Genomic DNA, 23,592 nt, shown 5'->3' on the forward strand with positions numbered 1-23,592 from the left:
TATCGATTTTTGTAATTAGTATCTTTTTCGTCCCGGACGCGTTAATGACGAAAAATAAAATGAATGAATGATTGAATGTCGAAGAAGAATAAGACAATTGGAAGTTAATTAAAGAAAGCGAAAGCCGAAAAGAAGATGGAGAGATTGTATGAAAGAAAATATGGAAATAGTGGGAGTGAAGGAGGATGATGTTGCTGACAGAGTTATGTGGAGGACTTCGATCTGCACCGGCGACCCCATTTAAGCGGTAATAAAGCCAGAAGAAGAAGAAGAAGCAGTTAAAATGGAAACTTTAAAGGAGTTCAATTTATTGCTAAGGAAAGTAAGTCAAGTTCAGTCAAGACACATGATGCAAAACATGATACCAATTCGTTGTTTTTATTTTTGCAGAAAATGTTTTCTTTTTAGCACATTTTTAGTATTGTTTCCAGACCAGTCCTGATTTCTCTCGAAGGAACTATTTGTGAGATCTATATGCTATGCAGGTCGAAACACTGGACAGTGATATATGATGTGCTGTGCTGGTTGAGGTTCATCACAAACACAAGCTTGTGAGTCACACAGTTTGTTGAAACCGTAGCCTACTATGTTTTACTGTAGGCCTACCACACCTTTCCCGCTTAGAGTTGAATGATTGAAATATACTCGCGCATGAAGAATTAGAGACTACTGTAGGCTATGTGCTCCAATCATTCCTCGCCACTACTGCGGCCAGGAATGACATCTTCACACTGACGGCTGTTTAGTGTTTATGAGCGGGCCGCGGTTGGACCACAATACTCTACGCTCGCTACAAAATATACAGTGGGCGACTTGTAGATGCTTGAATCAATAGCGCAAGCCCGGTCCCAAAGTTTGACAGAATGAAGTTTCGGATTGTTAAAATGTTGTTGTTTGTGAATAACTCCATCCAATAAGAGCAGCTGAATAACTTACACAGTAGTATTTTTAAAATGCGTTGCACAAACGCACACCTCGGGAGTCGAACAAGCGTAGCATAATTTTGTGGTTTCTTCAGTCGAACAAGTGAGCTATTGGACGAAGACAATTGGAGTGGATGCACGCACTGCGGTACTCGGCCAGTGCAATGACTACAGGCTTAAAACGAAAAGTGGATGGCGATGATGTGTGACTGGAGATCTATGCATCTCAGGCTGAAACATTTGTAATATATAGGTTACAAGCCCCCTTTCAAATTTGCAATCGTCCCTTTCAATGCTTCCCACCCCCAGCTTCTATGCTGGCGACTTCAACTGCATCTTTCTGACTGGGGCTACAACATAAGCAGCGCAGAAGGCTGCTGGATGACTGGGCTGCTACAAACTATCTTGCCTTCCTATGGAACCCGAAGAAACCAATCAGTTTCTATTAAGGTTACTGGGGACCAGGGACTAAAAAGCTTGAACAAAGCTCGACCTCACACTCAAGCCAAAAAGCATGGAGGATCAATAACCTCACTAGGAGTTCAGCGAACCTCTTCGTCAGTGTCCCGTTTCTGATGATGCTGACGCTTCCCAGATAATGCAGAACAGGGTCTACAAGTTCAAGGACCGAAGGCATCTCTCCTTGTCGCAAAGGAAAGAACGTGCTTGCTCTCTGACGAGTGGACACATCACAACACCGAGGAATCTATGGAAACTTCACTCCAGGACAGATTTGACAAAACTGTATTGAAAAACTGTTGCGAAACATGAGACAGAATGCAACACAATATATATCGTTTTCAGCAAAAACAATGAAATCAATTTTTCTTTCAGTATAACACCTGGGCCTGTTTTGACAAGAATGAATTGGACATTTTGTCGGGATCCCACAAAAGCGAAAGTAGGCTACAGTAGTAAACGCTTAAGTTTCAATAGATATTATCATCCTGTAAAATAGAACAACAAAACTACAATAATGTACAATCCTGAAAATGACAAAACATTCTAAACTTCGTATTGGAGCAACCATGGTTTAAAACTCACAATTGCAACAAATTGCTTTGAAGTAGGCTGAACTTAGGCTTATCATAGGTCACGTAAGCAGTAGCATAGTCTTGACAGAGCGTCCATAGGATGACTGTAGACTTCAAATTGGGATGTTTGGGTGGCTGATTTGGATGTTTTGCAGTAAAAAACACACAGCATTACTTTTGAATCCTAAGGACAGAATGCGTTTGCATTCATTCCAAGTCTTTTTTGGGCAAGTCCATCATTTATGTGGAAAACTTCCATTTTCATTGATAAAGTGATAATTTATTTTTCTTTGAGACGACGTTTTGTTTTTTAGGACTCTAAATTATACCGGACCCAAATCATTACACTTAACGCCTAACGGCCATGCACATTGCACATAGACATCCTATGACGGTAATTTTGGAGCCTGCAAAGCTATAATATTTTCAATCAATCGCCTGACTAATGTATCATTAACTTAACTGTATAGCAATTTAATGATGTTTGTAACGTTGTTACAGTTTTATTTCTTTGGGTTACATGTTTTCAACTTTAATCATCGGTTTGTTGATTATGCGCGATAGAAACACCATGGTATGCCAGACGATGTCGATTCAGCCCAACAGCAGCCCGAGTTTTCGCAGCTTTCTTGGTCACTTCCAATGTAGCCGCAATCTTGCTTTGAGGAATCCTGAAAATAAATCTCATTCGTCTTGCCAGGTGTATAGTAGGTCATGGATGTCGCTATAGTAGCATCTGGACTGAAAGCCAAACGCTAGACCTCATCTTGTACGGCAAACAGGGTTGCATAGTAAACAGGATTGGTGGTTTTAACGCCAAATTTTAGAAACTTGACTTTTTTTTTACACATTTTCAAATTAAAAATGGCATGGTCGCAACATCTTAAGCTATGGTAGTAATAATGCTGTTGACAAAATCATCCCAAATTGCAAGATTATGAAAAACATTATGAAGATTCGGAAAAAAATTGCCTTTTCAAACGTGATGTTTTGTAAATAGGCATTGATAAAACAGAGTTTTTTAAATTATTTACAATGTTGAAAAAAAAAATTAAAAAATGCCAAAAATATATCAAAAAGCCAAAGTTAAAGTATCCTGCTAAACGCATTAAAAAACGCTCAAATTTCTAAAATTTGGCGTTAAAACTGCTGATATGGCACAATCTTGTTGACCGTGCAAGATGGGATCTAGCGTTTGGATTCCAGTCCAGATGCTATTACCGTGTCGTCCACGAGTAGGTCTTTGCGTGAAACTTTTAATCAAATTTACTTTTGTTTCCTTCACATAGAGATTAGAGATTGTGTTAAATACCGCACTACCTTTCTTTATGTTCAAATTATTCTCATCCATAGGCAACAGCCAGACCGCTTTTACCAATTGATGATACTGCGTGGCCATTGGCCATGTAGGATACGCTGCACTAGCTTCAGGAAAACAGACTGATAGCCTATTGATAAGTCAGAGCTGTGCTTAAAGGTAATCGACCTCTTTCAAGGCATGCAGAGGGCTGAGTGTAACCATAAATCAATTTTATAGTATTTTTGATCATAAAAAAAAAGCAAATCTTGTTGGTTGAAATTATATCTAATTGCTTTAATTTTAAAGAGACCCTAAACCAAAGAAAGTTGGAAGTTTTACAAAAATTGCTTTCATTGCATTGTCATGACATCACATCTTAAAAAAACTATAGGCATAGAGGGCTATCATGTTTAGCTTACATTAACTGAACAAGATGCAGATCCGTCAGCTGTTGAGCCACTTTTATAAATGCACCACGGATCATCACCACCAGAGTTATCTGGGCACCAGAGACAACCCGAACTTTCACATTGCGACTGAGTGGTCTCCAATTGTCCACAGTCAACTTTCTTTGTGCAGCTGAGACAGCTACTGCATTCTCCTGGAAAGGTAAAATAATTCAGCAATCCACCATATCATACTGTAGGCTTATACTAATGAATTTTAGTTGTAACAGTTAAAAAAAACAAACTATAGGCTATTACACGTAGGTAACGAGAAGCAATCAACAATGAAAAAACTCACTACCTTCCAAAATCACATCATGAGAAGCATGACCAACAAAAGGTTACTTGATCACACAAAAATAGAAGATCTTCTAACTATGACAAAACTACATCCAATTGCAGCAATAATAAAATCAAAAGTTTTAAAACTGTTCGGCCACACTAAAAGATCACAATTCGGAATCAGCAAAGTTTGCACAGAAGGCAAAGTAGAAGGAAAAAGAAAACGTGGCAGACAACCAAAACGATGGCAAGATAACATTCAATCATGGACCGGACTCCACTTGACGACACTGGGCGAGTTGGCTCAAAATCGCCACTCTTGGAAGCAAATAAGCCATGTTGATGCGCAATCTGCCGCAGGCGGAGATAACGACTGATGAATGAACGAGAAGAAGTTCTATAAGGTTACCAGCACGAAGTGTATTGGCAGTAACAATGCCATGGTTTTGTTTATTGTCGTTCTACAAACTGCTAAAATCTTTCAGCGGCAGTGCTCATCTTTCATTTTATGTCAGGTTTACGATGTCTTCACGTTATTACCCGACTTTTTCTTACTGCCTTATGCAAGAACACAATCGGTAGGTCTACTCATTTTAAAGTCTTCGGTTTGATCCGAACTGAAATCAATGTCAGATCTGCCAGCACCAGAACCGAAGGTGATTACCACTCGGCCACTGAGCTGGTAGTTGAACGGCAAGACGCCGTTCCTTGGTTGGTTTTAAGCATGAAAATTTTGAAAGCTTTAATCGTTTGAAGGAGCAACGTTACCTGAAGAGCTGCAATCACCAGATGGGCAATTGCATGGCGCGTTCACGTGAATAGCGACGAATGGATCATCGCTTGGACTGATGTTAATGTTAGCGTATTCATTTTCATCAACTGTGATGCAAGAACCTGTTAAAGCAGAAAAAAGAATTCAATGATGGATTATGTAACTTTATTTGTGATACAAAGATACACACAGGATGCCAAGACCATCTTGGTTTAGTAATTCGGACTATAGACTGTAAATTTAAATCTCGGACGACATGTTGGGGACTTACTGATAAAAATTTCTTTAGACTAGGCTAATATAATGTAAGTCAGTGAAGGATACGAATCAACTGCTTTTCATTGGATCTCGCTCTTGAAGCGTTTTGCGTATGGTAGATTCCCAGCGCAGCATCAATTCAACTCCTAATATTTTTGGTATATCGGAGGCTAATTTGCTTAGGCATGGCATCTCTTAGTGTTTTTGAAGAATACTTTACAAGAGTTCTAGTCAGTTGTTTGTTATGCAACTCGTCAACCAAATGGTCCTTACACGTAAAGTAAAATTAGAGACAGCCTAATTGCAATTTAAGTGAAGAACAGCATGCAAAGCTTGTAGCATGCTACAATTTTAATGCTGTATCAATGGCCGGCCTGATTGTGTTAACATTAAAAAAACAATAATAATTGATCATTGCTGGACACGAGTTAAGAAGGCTATCTTCATTTTGGGCTTTTTTGATTAATATGAGAACATATAAGGACGGAGCAGACAAGGGAGAAAGCTACTCTCTTTGTAAAACTTTGACTTGTTTTGCTTTTATTTTGCCTTGAAAATGTAGCCTCCTAGCAAGCAAATCAGTCTTTCTTGACATTTATTTAAGGTCTGCATACATTGAATCAATCTAATAGAAAACGTTTCTCTGATTGGGATTAGCATAACTCATTCACAACTACATTTGACTTCTAATGTATAACCTACTGTAACTAAACCAGAGACAATTGTCATAGTCGTTTTTAGCAGTCATAATCAATCCTATTTAACTTTAAGTAAAAAACTTGATTTGCTGACTGGGTTAGCATAACTCACTCTCAACTAGCCTACATGTCACTACCTCTGATGTAACCTACAAAACTAGTTAAACCGGAGGCTATTGGCTTAGCTTACCTGTACAAGCGTTGTTATCAAAATTGCCCCCAATGACATTACAATACGCTCCCGAAGGCATGCTTGTGGCGTAAGCGCCTCTCATAACGACCCCGGCTTTATTTATGGCAAGGAAAGCTTTATTTCCGCGAGAGAAAGCTATTTGATTGTTTTGCGGTGATCTCCAATTAGACACAGGCTGACCTGAAAATGGAATGTAAAAATGCGATTTTATTTTTGTACAATGCATAGTGATAATATTTTAACAATAACTATAACTACATTGTTATAACTATAGTGAAATAACAATAACTATAGTGTTATACGTACTGCAGCAGCATTGCTTTTACTATGGGGTGATCCCACACTCAGTCGCTGATCTTCGAGAAGATAAGAATCTCATCACACTAATCTTTCGGCATTGACGAAAGCAGTTTCCTTCATTAAGTCGGTTTTCCTTCCACAATTACGCCTATCCCATTTATTACACCCAGGATGGAAGTGAGTATAGTATTTATCAACAACCAGCTTAAGCCGGGTGTCGAACCAGGTTTGCATTATTGGAAAGCCAAATCCTACCGCTGTGCCATTCCGCCGTTACGCTTTTAAAATAATACCAGTTAAACGTCGTTTAAGTTAGCATCAGTTAAATATCTCCATACGGACCATACCTAATTAAGTTTAAATGAATAGGTTGTTGTAATTGTTTTCGTTGCCTAAATTTGGTTCATGAACATCTTTTAAAGTTTTTATGCAGCTTTTTTACTTTGCAGGCTTTTTATGCAAACCAAAATCGATTTTAATTTACGTTACAAATGGAAACCAAACAAATAACCAAAAATGGGCATCCGCGACTTTAAAAGTAGCGCGCTACCCGCCACCGCTACTCGGGCTAAAATAACAATAATAACATTGAGGCAGTACGGCAAGATTAAATCATCGATTGTACGCGAGTATTAGTATTGCACTTAGGCCCTATATCACACACGTATCTTGTTATCATTGGCAAGCAGGGACTCATGTTGCCAATCTCCTCGTGGTGAGTCCTGGTAATTCAAATTTATGCAGCGAATGACAACAATCAGAGACCGCAACTCACAGGCCACCCGGGGTGATAAAAGGATAAACCCTCGGCCGCGGTGTCCAACGAGAGAAATTCTCTCAAACGCAAAAAGAAGAATTAGCAAGCAACTGCAAGGAGGCAGATATATTCAATCGCCATCTTCTCTTACAGCAAATTGCGCATTAACATGGATTAATTATCTATTTTCATGAGTCTCGGTTTTTAGCTAGCTCGCATAATGGAGGCAGATAGGCATAAGCAAACCGCAAGTCACTCTATCAGCTTTAACATCAATGTCGCCCGAATTCCACCAACTATGGGCAATAAACTCTGGCGGGCGACATCTACGCCGCCCGCCTAAGTTCCAACAGCTTCAACAACTATGTCGATCCTTGAAGAAGGATTATTTACACAATAAAAAAAAGTAAAAACTATTAAAAAAAGTTGATCCGTTAACATTAGCATTAAACGAAAGCTGTTAACCTGCCGCTGCTGCTGCGAAGGCTGCCATATTCTTGATTTGTCTCCAGCGATGTTCGCAGACCCAGCCATTTCCACAACTCCCATCAGCATTCACGCTTCGTTGATTTGGTGGTGGCCCTGCATCGGTGTTGCTGAAACACACAAATAAATTAGATAGACTAAGCTTCAGAAATGCTTTTAAAATATTTAGATGTAGAATTTGTAGGCTACTATACGTAAAAATATCACTCCATTCAGTAGCAGAAAAGTACTTCTTGCTTCTATCTGTGTAGTTGTTTGTTAATGTTGTGGTCGTAAAATGTCAACACTTGAATGATGTTATTGCCTTGATAACCTTATAATGCAGAAGGCTACGAAGAAGCAATATGAACCAGCAATGAAAATGGCTAGTTCCTTAATTCGGATTTATGGACGTAGGCCTATACAGGGTTAATACAAATACAGCATAGCTTACTTAGGGTAGGGTATGGATAATACTTCGATGTTTGCAGAACGATAGACAAAAGCTAAGGATCTAAGTTTTATTGCAGTTGAAATTAAAATAAAAAAATAAAATTGCAATTGAAAAAAAAATCAAGAACTTTTTGTTATGGCATATATTAGTAGTATAGAAAGTATGATCCAACAAGTAAATGTAATAACCCAAAGTAATAATCTGCAATGGGACAATATTGTGTGCACATTTTTATGGATCCAGAATATTTTTTTTGGGACGATATTATGAGCATATTTTTTTCAAGCCCTCGCACATTGGACATTTGAACTTACTGCGCATTGTGAGCGGATTTTTTTGGGACAATATTGTGAGCATATTTTTCTCGATTTATCATTTGTTAATCGCATGACATCACTCTACTTTTTTTTTACTCTGATGTTTGTGTATAAACACGAAAGAAATACTTGCTCATGACGTCACATTGTTATCCTCAATAGCTTTAACTGCAGGCTAGTCAGAGTTCGCACCAAAGTTTATGAGGTTTATGCTTGAGGAGCCAGTCGAGTTATGAAAAGTACTGTTTGAACTAGCAGGAAGTTATGTCTACTATTTCGATTATGAGCTGAATATTTTTTCAGGTTGATAAGAAAAACATAGAAAATGTATAATTGTGAAATATGTCATGCCCAATTCAAGTCAAAGACTGGAAGATGGTTGCATATGCGAAAACATAGAAGCATTCGTTTTGCTTGTAGGTTTTGTGCAAAGACGTTTTCGCAAGTAGTGTCAAGAAATCGGCATGAGCATAGGTTTCACAAGTGAGTTTGATTGTTTTCGTAATTGTGAAATTGCTTAATTTTAGTTATTTATTGACACGATTAATTAACGAAATTCATCACTAAACAAATCTGGTGAGGATTGAGGTGGAGTTTCAACCTCCTCAAACAAGTCAAAAATCTCGCAGAGGCATTGGGCGTCACATCCTCGATGCTCACATCTCCTTGTATCCCATTCATCACCGGTTTGAAGGGGGACTTCGATGTTTTCTTGAAGAGGAATCGAATCAGCTTCTTCAGCACTTTCGTCCACATTAAATATTGGAGAAGGGGCTAAGAAGGGATCAAAGAGGGTGGGTAGAGGTGGAATGCATCTTTCGCGATCGGATAGTTCGAACCTTTCAAAAGCACCTTGACCTTTAGGGGTTGAGCTATCTAGAGGGATAATATACCTTGGGCTGTCGGGTTCATTTTCGCTATCTTCATCATCACTATCAATCGGTTTGAAGTGTTGAGGGAAAAAACCTTTTTGAAGATCATCATCCCCTCTCATCACACGCTGAAGCTTTTCATAAGACATTCTTTTAAGCTCATGATACGACATTTTTCTGCATGTATTTTAGCAAGTATTTCTTTCGTGTTTATATACAAACATCAGAGTAAAAAAAGGTAGAGTGATGTCATGCGATCAACAAATGATAAATCGAGAAAAATATGCTCACAATATTGTCCCAAAAAAAATCCTCTCACAATGCGGAGGAAGTTCAAATGTCCAATGTGTGAGGACGTGAAAAAATGTGCACACAATATTGTCCCAAAAAAATCAGCTCACAATGCGCAGGAAGTTCAAATGTCCAATGTGCGGGGGCTTGAAAAAAATATGCTCACAATATCGTCCCAAAAAAAATATTCTGGATCCATAAAAATGTGCACACAATATTGTCCCATTGCAGATTATTACTTTGGGTTATTACATTTACTTGTTGGATCATACTTTCTATACTACTTATATTGCTTGTAAAAGTAGACTAATGAAAAACAAAGGCCATAATTTATGAAATATAGAATTAACAAGTTCACCAGGTATCGAATTATAAAAGTTCCTAATTTAAATCCTGCATGAACGCCAAAGCCTAAAACAGACATAGTTTAAAAAGAAAATTATAGCCTACTGTAGTCTGTAACATCCAAAATTTCACCTAAAAGCGCAACCTATTTCTATCAAGTCCAAAATCTTGTTGATCTGTGAACTTCTTCATTGTTCATTTTTTCATCAGTTTTGATAGGGATGAAGGGATACAAATAATTACTTATAATTTATTTGCAATCATGCCTTCATCATGCCTTATTAAATATTAATAACATAACTCAATTTGATGTCAGTCATCATGTTTCAATTTCCAATCTGTTGGCTTAATCATAATACTATAGGAATTAAGCGTTTGTTCTTGTGACATGAAAAACTTACCTGAAATGATAGCTAGACATAATTCTAGGAACACCATATGGCCAAGCCATCATAAAAGCAGTCAGAATTTTCAGATCTGCGATGAAATAAAAGCTGAAAATCGCAACTCCGCTTAAGCAGAAATTGATGTTTTCTACGAAAGCAAAGTAAAATTCAACCCAAATAAAGTGCATTCGATTTTGAAAGTGACTTTCTTCATTTGAAGAGTAAGAAATAAACAACTACTCTACTTTCTGTTGTAATCGCATATGAAAATAAATAAGCCTTGTAGGCTACTACATAGATTTTTCATCCTATTTACCAAGACACATATAAAATTTACAGAAATTATTATTTATATTATGAAACAGCTAGTGTTTGTCTTTGAAGACATCGTTCGATTTTAGGATCACTCAGTAGTCAAATAGCCTATGTTGAAAAAAATGCTATAGGTCTACTGTAAAAGTCCTCAAACGTGACAATTCCTCCTCCTCCACCGTGTCCTCTCTGGTTGTCGTGGTTGTTGATGAAGACAACAGCATTGCCATCCGGCATCATCCCCCATGCTTGTCCAAAGTTATATAAGTACTGCGCATTTAACATGGTTGGTCAATGATGACGTGATTATATGGTAAAGTTGAAACTTTTGCAAGTCACAGGCTTTGAATTCAGAAAATGCTTTCTACCTTCCAAAGAACGACTTACATATATTTTGTTAACACTAATTCACTTTCATGAAAAAGTGTTAAAATGTTAAACAAATTTTGAAATGTTCTCAAAAATATTGCACAAGATATTTTTTGTTTCGTAATCTTACTTGAATCTTATCTTTATTATTTCCCAAGTTGAGTCCATACTTGAATTCTGTTACACGACCAATTTTGAAGTATTGACTAGCTGTTATCGGTTCTCCTAAAGCACAATTACAAAATATTTTTTAAGGAAAAGTGACCTGTCACTTGTGTTGTCACCTTGTGTCATCTGTGACTTGTGACTTGTGTTGAGTGTAGAGCTTGTTGGATATGAAAATGTTTCAAAAATTCAAAATATTTTGTTTTTCTGACATAAAACCGTTCGTCTTGTTCTTATAAGAAGTTTGGTTTCGTTGTGAATTTGAAACAAAAAGATTTGGCAATTATTCCAAGAGTAATAAAGAACAGAATTGCAGTATGATAAAATTTGTTGTGAAATATATTTTTTTAACATAAAGCTCTTTGTCTTGGTTACGCTTTGCTTTTATTATATTTAATAAATTTTTTTCATTTCCTTTCAATAAAAACACTTGTTTCTAACAGCAACTTTTTGAACTTAATACAATTATCTGCAAAATTTCTGCCGGTGTGACATCTTACTGAAAACTGCGAACAATCACCGGATGGCTCAAATTGACCCCAATACAATGGCTACCCACAATGAACTGAATTTCTCCACCACATTTAAGAGAAGAAATTGAAAACTTCAAGAAGCTGGCAATACTTGGAACAACTCACCATTACAAAACATAATCCAATAAAAACCGAACACTCACTGACTAAAATCACTTCATTCCTTTTTCAACCAAACAACCAAGAATCTAAATCATAAATGGAAACAATAGGCTATTGAACAAAAATTTTGACCATAGGGTGGAGACATTACCGACGATCTAATGTTACCCCTCCCAGGTTTCTTGACATATAACAGAATTGAATGGATCAGTTATAATACAATTTTACCCGGTCATGCCCGACCTGCTACCACTCTTAGTCGATGGGGCCATCAAAACACACCAATCTGTTCAAATTGCGAAAGAAGCAGGCAAACCGTTGATCAATTGATTTTAAACTGTCCATGGACTGCACTATCCGGTGGTTTCAACACAGTTTACCAATGCGAAAACATATTTAAAAACTGGCTGAAAGACAAGTTTCAAGTGTGAAAACGCCAAACGAAACTACTGCTAGGCTACTACTACTCAGATTCATAATTCATTGATGCATTATGCTTAATAGTGTTAACAGATGGGTCCATGGAGTACTTTTGGACCAGAGCCCGAGATGATGTTTCCATAACCATTCCAAAGAGGCCTCCGAACATGAAGAAACCACCAAGTATTCTTTAGATGTACGGCAGTGCCGTTTTCTGGATTTGGGGCCCAATGATCTGTTTGGTACCAGCTCAAAAGTTATCCTTTCAACGGCCCTGATTGTGCAATCTGGTACACAGTGGTGGATTTCCAGAAGATTAGCTTCCGGAATGTTAGTTTTTTACTTTCCAAATGCGGTAGGTGCCGTAGAAGAGATTCAGAAATATGCCCTTATAAGACATTGAAACAACACACTTGATGTAGCCTACGTCTTTAAAGCGTTGCTAAAGTAAGTACCGCATCATAGTCTATATAGATCAATGGTTTTCAACCTTTTTGGTGGAACGTAACCCAATGAAACACTCTAAAAGCTCGAGGAACCCTGTTTAATAATTTAATTGCCTTATTCAAAAAACATCTTTTGATTAATAAGAACTCCTTGAAGCAAAGAAAACATGTCGACGAAATTTGGCGGAAAGCAGAAAGTTAAAGGTAATCGCACCACAAGAAAACAACAAAAATTCGGGATCGCAGCGAACGTGTTAAAGTGTAGCAAATTTATTAATAGTGGTAACCCTAATCAATATTTGATTATATTTAAACAATATGCATATACAGTAATAGGCTAATAATAAAATAGACTCTCGGATTTGAATGTAAACTGGCGGAACCCCTAGACTTACTAGCGGAACCTTAGGGTTCCGCGGAACCCTGGTTAAAAACCACTGCTATAGATGATATAACGTTGTTCAATGCAAATATTCGTATTTTAGTGAAACAATAACACAAAAAGTCACAAGTTCCACGATTTTTCAAGACCATCGTATTCAAAACCATAAGACCTTTGGCGATTTCGGGTTTCTATTGTCGAGTCGCGTCCCCGGCGCAAGTAGTATCCAACATAACCTACTTCGCTGGTGAAAACTTTCTCAGTAGAGAACCGCCCAACCGACCATTCGTATAAAGAGTAAACTTGAAACAGTTACAGTGTGTAGAGAAGCACGGTCAGATGTCAGTACGAGGTTCTTTTGTTAAAACCCGCGCTCACACTCGCTCGATGAAATTGAAATGGATTTTAGTGACGTTATCAAATTTTGAAGACTCTGGGAATTTTTTCCCAAAGTCTGCCTGAACAAGCTGCCTCAAGGTTGCACAATAACGGATCAGATGAAGGATACAAATTACAAACACCATCTTAACGCTACTCTGAACAGGGCAAAGCGTAATAAGAGCATAAAATAATGAGAGCATAAAATATTTGAGCCTCCGGAGCGCCGTTTCGGACAAGTCAACTTTTTGATCGAGCTTCCGGAGTGGCGTTCCGGACCGTTCCGGCTGAAATCCAGCCCTGCTGGTACATATATTTACTCGTAATTATTCTTGTACCACTTGTTGAGTTTGTGCAGTTCAGTTCGGAGTACTAGTATTTGCAGTTATTGTGCATAGTCGAATTTGTCAAATTTATCTTCTAATTCTTACTATTGCAAAGGTAATGTAGTTCCCGATAAGGACACAAGTACGTGTGTAAATCATTTAAAAGTTTATTTCAGATATGTAGTATTTTTTGTGTGATAAAGATAAGATATGCATGTAATAAACCCATTGAAGTTACTTTGTTTTGTATGTCTGTAATGTATTTAATTAAAAAACAACGTCCAATCACGGATAACTGCTAGGTTTGCTTAAACGTTTGTTCAGTGATGATACAGAATACAAATGAATGCTTCTGAAAGTTGTTGCTGGAGAATAAATTGCATAACAAGTAGGTTACATGCATAAGGTGATAAATTTAGTAGCAGCTAGAGGGGTTCAGTATTTTGTCAGAAAATACTGATATCTGTTGCATATTTTTGATAAAATCATCATTTGTTGTACTTTTGTTTCTATTTTCGTCATTACTTTTCTTGCATTGTTCATATTAGATGTACAGTTCATCAATCTTTCAAATACTTGGTAGCTAAAGGCTGGATCATGCATGGCCGAAAACAATCGCACTGTTTTTGTTTTTCTTCTTTGGCGTAGTGAGTCCCCGTGCAGCAGCTGCTTAGTTTGCTTAATTAATTAATTATGGCGTCAGACTTAAGGTCAAGCGGGGCTGGTTCGGCTCTCGTGGTGTGCGCTTGAGCAACACATATCAGGACTGCCCTCCGTTCAGAGCACCAAGTAGATGAAATAATTTTTCTGCAACAACACTTTAGCAACAAGTGGAAACTTCACTCTGTCAATCTCGGTGACACGGGCCTACGTCAGTGGTTCAAAGCTTCTACAATCTACATGTATGCAAAACTGCTAAGATCAAGCTCTCAAAGAAGCTTTCCCAGTCCGAGGATTAAAATCAAATCAATCAACAAAGCAACCCTTTTCATGCAGTGCTTGTAAAGCATATGTAGCCTACTTCCAAAAGTGCATGCTATAAAGCCTGCAGACTCTTAAGCTTCAAAAAGTATCCCTAAGTAATATGTTGCCATATTACACAGTGTTATTTTGGATGCTTAAACTTTGGTAATCTACTGTTCCTTAAAAAGAAATTGCATTTACAATTACAATTACAATTGCAAAAAATTACAATTACAATTGCATTTACAATTACAATTGCAAAAATTGCAGTAGCAATCTCTTTTCTTCTAACCTACAGTAGACAATCAAGAAATCCATGGACTCAGAGTAATAACTACGAATGCTTTATAGTATAATGTACCTCCTTGATCAATAACTTCTTGGAATATAAATGGTCTGCTTCCGGCTGAAAATCCTTTGTCAGTTGAGAGATTGCGTAGAGACGAGAACATGGCTTCCAAGTCGCCTGGCCACATATGCTTGCAAGCGTCCACTCTGAATCCGGCCACTCCCATTGAGGTCATATCATCCATGAATTCGACAATCTTTCCTAAAATGGAAAAATAAATTCAAAGTAGTTGTACCTCTTGACCTATCTATTCTACACCTATCGTAATAAACTCAATCTAGTTTTCAAGTCACTTGTCCACATGTTTTTCGGCTGAAATCGATATTTATTCTGAAAATTTCGACACCACTTAACTTGATGAGTAATTGTCTTACCTCGCACATATTGTGATCCATGGTTGAGATCCAGCAGCTGTTGTAGTCTGCAATTTCGTACCTGAGACAAACAAGGTATCATATCGTATGTAACATATAATTCGCTTTAATTAAATACACAATATAATCTGAACGAATACAACAAGATCAAAAAATTTATCAATACTAGTAAAAGTTCCTCTCGACAGCAAAAAGAGAATGAAAATATTTTTAAACGTTTAAAATTAAATTAGGAATATTTAAAAAAATTACACGTGTTTTATACGAAGTGTGATTGGAATACTTAGCCTACTAACTTTTTGGCTCACACTTAAATAAATAACATACCAATAAATACTAGTAGTTAGTGTTGCTCTTATACTCTTTGACCCTATTAACGCAACCAGATAAGAACTTGCCTTTGAAAAAACTTGCACATTCATACCTGATTGGGGTCTTGATAATTTTCAATATCTCCAGACGCAGTATGGCATCTACCATCATTAAAGTCAAGAGAAGAATATGGGACTCCTTCAAACACTTCTGATTTTGTATTGAAAAAACTACCAGCTGTTCCAATGCCTGTAAAGTCATGAAAACTGTGATGCAAAAAAGTAGGTGTGTGAAATACCGTGACACATATCGCGATTAGGGCTTATTACATTTCACGTTTTCAATTTTGGGCTTTACGGTTACCGTACAAACATTCTTTACACGACCTGCATAATTTTAAGCATTCTACTAACGCCACCGAGCAGCCCACACTTCTTCCGATGCAGTATATTATACGTTACGAATATACTGACTTTTTTTGTTACTACACAATGTAGATATTAACGATCTGGTTTAGTCTGGTGCTGCGAGTTAGCTGTGGTAATAGCGAATTGCACTAGCTTTCGAAACACAGTTTCCTGGTCATGTGCTATGACAAATAATAATAATAATAATGTCATGGTTTTATTTATTGTCGCTCTACAACAGCTAAGGTCTTTTAGCGACAGGGCTCATATTTAATTTTATATCTGGTTTTACGATGTTATCACATTATTACCCGACTCGTTCTTACTGCGTTACACAAGAAAGAACACAATCGGTACCGTTTTTAAAGTCTTCGGTTTGACCCGACCTGGAATCGATCTCAGATCTACCAGCACCAGAGCCGAAGGCGAAACCACTCGGCCACTGAGCTGGAGCTATGACAAATGGTGTTGAAGGCAGCAAGTTGGTTGTTTTATGCGGCTCTTTTGTTTGGCTTGAGGCTGCTGTCTGTTGAGTTTCTGTGTTGTTAGGCGTTATTGCTGTGAAATCTTGTTGAATTAGTTGATTAAGATTAGGTGACTTCCCTTTCGGCACGATTGTTGAGTTTTCCCAGATAGCAAAATCGGCCATTTTTACATGCAAAATCAATGTAACAATGACCGATTTGTTGTCTGGATTGGACTCTGTCTAGCCTACTTATGAAAATGGCCTCTTTGAAGCGCAATTGTACCGCGTCGTTTTCTCTGGCAATGATTGTAAAATTTAAGTCGGCGAGGCACTGTTGTTGACGATCAAAGATGATCAAAGAAAAAAAAGACCAAAGTTTTATCTGAGCTCAGGTGGGAGTGGAGTGGGCGCATCGTGCTGCCCATGTAGCTCTCTCTGTATTTCTTTCGTATGATCTTGTTTTTGTTATGACAAATGAATTAATGATGGTATTTTCAATTAAAGTTCAAAAAACCGACAACCAGATATTTGTTTATATTTTTGTCACATCTTTTGTTTGTAAGGCTACGTGATTAGGTCACTACTTGTTTTTGCTCTAATTTGCTTGGTCTAAATTTGCGATTAGGCTGCAGAATTTTTGGTGGCTTCATCGGTGATAGGCTAATCAGTAGGCTATTCATGGTGAGATAAATTTATAAAAGCTTCTCACTAACATATATTTTGCTTACACATTTGCGCTACACAAAATTAATTCGATTATTATCGAACAGTTTTTATTTCTCTCCTTTTGAATTTCTCAAGGATGCCAAGTTCAAAACGTACTAAATATATTTTTGTGTGTTATTTTGTTGTTTGTGCATTTTCAATTGTAATATATGAGTAAGATTGACAAGCTGACTAATATAGATGTTTTTTTACCTGAACCACCTCTGCACATGTGGTTGATGACAGCATCCACATAAATGCGGACTCCTACAGCATTGCACCTGTCCACCATGCTCCTATAAAAGTAATATTCAGATACTGGAATCGATTAATGAAAAACGGTAGCCAGGCATTTGTTCTTCAACATAAACATTTTAAAGAAATTTAAACAATAAATTTAAACGGTAAACATAAGTTATTGACTGATTTACAGTATACTGAGCTGCTGTCTACATAGCCTATTGGACAAGGAAAAGCCAAAACAAACTAAAGATTTACCAACTGGTGCTTTACGACGGATGAAAGTTTTTTTTTACACTGTTTTGCTTTGTTGACCAATCAGGAAAAACAAAGCACGGATTAGCATAAATTATTGTAATGTCCTTTTAATTTCTGCTACCCACTACGGATAAGCATGCACATTGCACATTTTGGCATGCACACGCGTTTTTACTTGATCATGTGTTATAATTGTTACATTTCTACGCTCTCCAGCCAAAATATATCACAATAAAAAAATAGAGATAGCTCATTTTTAGTCAATATTTCTGCTACAAACCGCAACGGGCTTTGTAATTGGTTACTTACTGGAATGAAGATCTGTCTCCTGATCGAGTTCCAACAATGTACGACACCGGTTGGTATCTTTCCCACCAAGGCCGACCCTCAACTATACGGTTTTCGTTTGGTGGTGATATCTGAAAAAAATGTTCAAAACAATCTAAACTGTGTTAACTAAATAACTTATCTAAACTTTAAATTAAACACATCAAGTAAAAGTTTCATTTTTCGTTTTTACAGCTGAGCGTTGTTTTTTCGAGACGCTTAAATATTTTTTAGTTTGTTGATTTGTTTATTTTGCGTAAGTTCTTAAATTTTGCATGAACAGGCAAGAAAATTTGAAAAGTTGAAAATGAGATTAAAGTATAACATTGTCTACAATTAAAAAAATGAATAAACGTTTACTGCCGACAATAAGTTTCTCTTTATACGTTCGTCTGTTTTTTCAAAGTTACACACCTGAACACCTGCAAACATATTCGGTCCGAGAAACGTTTCACATTCATTCGCAATGGTGTCCCAGTGCCATTCAAAGAGATGAACAATGCCAGCTCTTCCTGGAGCAAAATTAGGGTCCCATTGCCCCAGAGCTGAACCAATCAGCGCCACGAAAATAACCACGTGCATGTTGTATTTAAAATATAATTTTCCTTTTTAAAAGTAGTTAATTAAAAAAAAAAATGCTTATCCACAAATGTTTTATTTTATGCAAATTATGCATTTACAACTCCCGCCTCTTTTGATTTTACGATAAGCTAATCTACTTCTCAGTTCGGTGAAGGCTAGGTGTGTATAAATAATATAAACAACCGGCTCGGTGGCTTAGTGGTTAGTGCGTCCGCCTTTGAATCGGTAGGCATGAGTTCGATACGTCGTCGAGTCATACAAAAGACTTTTTAAAAATGGAACTAAATCTCATTCCTGCTTGGCACTGAGTAATGAAATGGATTCGAGTAATAATGTACTTTGTTGCGCCCCTGCATTACATACACAAATACATATTTGTACATTACATGCACAAACATAACATACAAAAATATAACATGTTATATTTGTATGTAATACATCATGTTAAACCCGCTGAAGTTACTTTGTTTTATTTCTCTATTAGTTATATATTTCATATAAAAATTCAAGACTATTTTACAGATAAAGATGAAATATGAAGTAATACAAGTACAATGAAGTTTTTTAAGGATTAACCTAAAAGTGGATTCTTGTGTTTTCACATGAGACAGAAAAAAAAAAACTTTTAAAGTTATATCTTAAAAAAAGCTGAAAAGTGAATTTAAACTTTATGATATTGCTCTGTAAGTCACAATCAAGCTATTTTTTTTTTTAACAAAACTTTCGTTACTGAATTGTAAACACTTAAAATATACAGTTTTGTGACAGATGACATTTTTTGTAACTTTATCCTTATCTCGTCTTGAGAAAAATATGACAACTATCTATCGGTTGTATTCAATGCACTTCCACATTACGCATTGAGATGCAACCACTGTAAGATGGGCTACTGATGCGCTTCATCAGAGCATATTGCGAAGAAACAGCTAAATACCTTGGTTATATAGACAAATTAAAAAAAGAGTTAAACTAGCATTGTTCAGATAGGCCTACGTGAAAAAAAGCACACATTAAAGTATAAACTCTTCTTGTTGAGCAGCCGCTTCCTTTTGTTTGTTGTGTTATCGGTGCTGCTTCGACGTGTATCCTGTGATAATAACGACACATATTTTCTTGAAACAAAATTACTGTGTTTATACAACTAAACTAGATTCTGTATGCTAGGCTACTAATTATTGCAAAATAAAAAATGTACGACATACAAAATTAAACTTTTATCAATCTGTAGTTCACTCTGATCGATGACTGGTGTAACAGTGGTGTATATCCTAAAATAATGCATGATCATAGGCAAGAACGGATAATTCACAGTGAATTCTGGCACTTCACTAGTGGGTCACTTGACTGTGAGCCATTCAAGTGATCACTGCCATGTATCCTGTTTCAATTGTGTCATAGTTATTTTATGTGTAAAGGTGGTTTATTGAGAATTTTAAATGTTAATTGGTTGTCTAATGAAATTCTGTCTACCTGATGGATATTCTAACTAATCTGACTTCATTAAAATATTTCCACACAATTATTACTGGAATCATAATTTTTAGTTATCAGAAAGTGTTCATATAATATTGTAGGTCTATAACAAAAGTGAATTTAAACATTACAGAATAACGAAACAATATGAGGTTACAAATTATCACATTTTAGCAGTCATCCAAATTGTATACGTTCTAATTTTTATTTTCTCTTGTGTCTGTTCGTCTCTCCTCGTCCAAGGCCGAATGTAAACAGTTTTATTTTCTGTTCTCTTTTTTTCTATTTAAAGGTATAAAGCTATAGGGTATAAGCTATAGCTCGAATAAAGTGAGGAAAGCATATGGCATATTTAATAACCTAGTGAAAATTCAGTTGATTGGGAAACGTGGTAGCATCTGGCAGACAATGACCAACTCATCTGAAACAATTTAACGACAAGACAGAAACAATCGTCCATGCAACATATAATAAGATATTTGCTCTAATTATTTATCTGAGGTCGTCGATGTCTGGTTCTAGTAAAGCAATTGAAGAAGAAGAGGGTAGCTTTATTAAATTTGTGCTACCTTTTAAGTTCATTTAGTTTTGTGACGACTTGAGAAAAGCGAATGTATGCTAGCTTCAACCAATAGCCTACAGTCTTACGTTATGCTGGTGGACTGCTTTGAGATTAAGGGTGAAGTGGAGCAGATATAAAGATTCTTGTTGCACAGTTGGTTGGTTTGGTTTTGAATCGAATAGATGAAAGCGATTTAACAAAGCGTGTCTGGAATAAGGTAGTGATAGGAAAAATGAGAAAAGGAAGACTAAAAAACGTGAGATGACACCTTGAAAGATGACATGAAGAAAAAAAACTTGAAATTGAAGATGCTAACAATAGAGAGAGATGGAGGAGTCTACAGGAAACTGGTCGACCCTGATGTTTCAGGATAAAGACCAGGCTTCTTTGAAGCAAAATAGATGAAGATGAGATATAAAGTAAAGTAAATTTTATGAATATGGTAACACAATACCAACATAAACATCAAACAAAAACAATTACCTTTATTTTCTAAGAAGAAGATTAGTTAAAAAGGAAGCAATAAATTCTTCACATCCGTGCCAACTCACGCATTAAAAAATGCCTTCCGCAAACAAACAATTAAAAAATTGCACCACATTCAGACACATATATCATTTCATGTGTTTGAAAATACCTTCCGTAAACAATAACATTGTTGTTAAAAAACATCAACACAGCTTCATCATAATTGTACAGAAAGTCAATCTCCAGTTATAATTTCTTGGTTGTTAAAAAGTTTTGAATACTGTAGAAACATTGAAGAAAGCTACACAGTACACAGTAGGCTATTCCTATATGGACTTTTACCCGAACATTGCCAAGAACGTGCTCAGTCGAAGGCTAATTACTTACGACAGGAATATTGTACAGTTACAAACTTTAAGTTTTTTAAAAATATCTTTTTTGTTTTCATTTCGTTTAGACCAGGGGTGGGGAATCTGCGGCATGCGGGCCGAATGCGGCCCGCGTGACTGTTCCATGTGGCCCGCGTCAAAATTTCTTTACCCAAAATATTGTGTGGATATAATGCGTTTTTCTTAGAAGTGTTTTGATTTGCGGGCCCAAGGATCTCATTGGTACCGCCGTACCGGGTCTAAATTATTCTCTCGGTGACCCTGCTCATACAATAATATTCCTGCCATATGATTTTTGAACATAAAGAGTAAAGAAACGGAGTTAGATATTATTGCCTCTCCTTTCAATGTGGTTGCAACTGATGTTCCTAGTAACTTCCAACATGAAATAGTAGAGCTCCAGAGTGACGGTACGTTGAAAGCGATGTACCAAAACATTCCACTGCTCAACTTTTATCAACGCTACATAAATGCTGATGATTTTCCAGTCATGCGGAAACATGCTTTGCAATATGTGTCTCTGTTTGGAAGCACCTACCGTTGCGAGCAGTTTTTTTCCAAATTTAATCTAACAAAAAGTCGGTTTCGCTTCAGACTGACTGATAAAAACGAAGAGATGCAGATAAGAGTTGCAACATCTTCCGTGTCAGCAGACATCACACGATTCAGCAAAAATAGAATTTTTCAGCCATCCCACTAGCTGTGAAAGTGAAATAAATCATTGTCTACTTCGCTACATTTTTTATCTGTAAATAAAATTTCGAAATTTTTAGTGGCCCGCCTGTGTTATTTCTCATTTTATGTGGCCCGCAATACTAAAAAGGTTCCCCACCCCTGGTTTAGACCAAAGAAGAAGTTGGAAATTGTTGTTCCAAGTATTTGATCTCTCAAGGAAAGGCACAAATGAACAACGATTCCTATTTTTGGAAAACTCCTTCTTTCTTTGACCAATTTCTTTGCTAAATAATATGTGGTGTAGGCCGTGTAGCTTGATTTATTTGATCGAGTGAGCACTCCAGAAGCATAAATATTTAACTTCACATGAAAAGTTACTTTTCTGCAATTTTTGGTCTGTAACATTCGAAAATTTACCCATTCTCCAATCAACGCATTTTTAATAAACCCTGGCTATCTTCACCTTCCTAATTGACCTATTTGCAATAATGCTTTTTATGCATTTTTTCAGTAATAATACAACATGTACCTACAACACGAAAAAGACAAATAAAAGATAAAAATGAAGATATATGCTTAATTTGACCAGAGATTATTGATTTTCCTGAATCCGCACACTAGTTTTGAAACACTAATTATTTATTGAAATTAGCCTGCAGCGTAGTCACGAAGATAAAGTAGGCTGAATAGGCTACTTCTCAAACATTCAAAAAATACTTTTTTGAATGAGTGGCTTAGGCAACGCAGAAAGTTTTTTCGGGGGTTTAAAATATTTTTTATGAAATAACTGTTCGTTAAACGAAACCGAGAACCATGGTAACCAAATTGTATTTCACAGAAACAAAACTTGGACTCATGAAAGATTAAAAAGTGTAGGTCTGTAATTATACTCATAATCAGAGCTGCAAGATTGCTCAGTAAATCTAATCGAAGCTCCGTTCTTGTTACATAAATTTGTTAACTTTTTCGACTTTCTGAGCATTGGTTAACCCTGGAACTATCATACCAGTCAATTGACCGGAAGTGCATTTGTTTTTGTTTTTTTTGCAACATTTTCCCCAAATGAGCATATATTCGGCCGATATTACGACTAATCTTCAAGTTAGGTTATGAACCAACCGCTTTATGAAGATAACTTTTTGCATTTAAAAACCTCCAAAAAATCGTAAGTATACCTAGTCCTAGAAGGCTAGAATCACTTTACTGCAAAGTGCAAGTATATATTCACTAAACAATGCTTGACCGGTGCCGTTACTGGTACCATTTTATTTTTCATGCGTGTTCATAGAATTTGAATTTAATTCAATCTTATTTAGACTGTGATATGATCAATGGAAATTCTAATTATTTGGGAAGATGATGTGGTAAGATTGACAGTTTATATTACGTACGTATAGCGTACGTGAACATCAAGTCTTGTGTAACATCATAACATTTGATGCATTACTTCGTAAATATGTTTTTTCTTTTGTTGGAAGATGCGAAGTATCGTCTAACTCTATTGTTGCCTCCCTGA

The 23,592-nt window shown here is 36.6% G+C and overlaps 1 protein-coding gene across 1 annotated transcript; it reads right to left on the minus strand.

The window, feature by feature from the left end:
* Positions 1-1,651: 1,651 nt before the first annotated feature.
* On the minus strand, positions 1,652-18,526 carry LOC145781305 (alpha-amylase A-like). Its single transcript, XM_082593086.1, has 14 exons — positions 18,342-18,526; positions 17,910-18,019; positions 17,316-17,398; positions 15,637-15,773; positions 15,213-15,273; positions 14,851-15,039; positions 10,905-10,999; positions 10,546-10,675; positions 10,109-10,184; positions 7,429-7,559; positions 5,904-6,086; positions 4,754-4,879; positions 3,677-3,858; positions 1,652-2,628 (listed from the first exon to the last, which is right to left on the minus strand). Exons 1-14 carry the CDS (start codon positions 18,507-18,509, stop codon positions 2,509-2,511), a joined length of 1,791 nt encoding a protein of 596 aa, XP_082449212.1. The 5' UTR covers positions 18,510-18,526; the 3' UTR covers positions 1,652-2,508.
* Between the last annotated feature and the right edge of the window lie 5,066 nt (positions 18,527-23,592).

Source organism: Aplidium turbinatum, chromosome 1 (assembly GCF_918807975.1).
Source record: "Aplidium turbinatum chromosome 1, kaAplTurb1.1, whole genome shotgun sequence".
Classification (NCBI taxonomy): Eukaryota; Metazoa; Chordata; class Ascidiacea; order Aplousobranchia; family Polyclinidae; genus Aplidium; species Aplidium turbinatum.

Excerpts from the sequence above, each read along its gene's own strand:
- LOC145781305 (XM_082593086.1), bottom strand. The coding sequence starts at position 18,509 with ATGCACGTGGTTATTTTCGTGGCGCTGATTGGTTCAGCTCTGGGGCAA. Across the intron at positions 4,880-5,903 it reads TGATAACAACGCTTGTACAG|GTTCTTGCATCACAGTTGAT; the intron begins GTAAGCTAAGCC and ends CTGCTTTAACAG. Across the intron at positions 2,629-3,676 it reads CTGCATCTTGTTCAGTTAAT|GATTCCTCAAAGCAAGATTG; the intron begins GTAAGCTAAACA and ends ATTTATTTTCAG.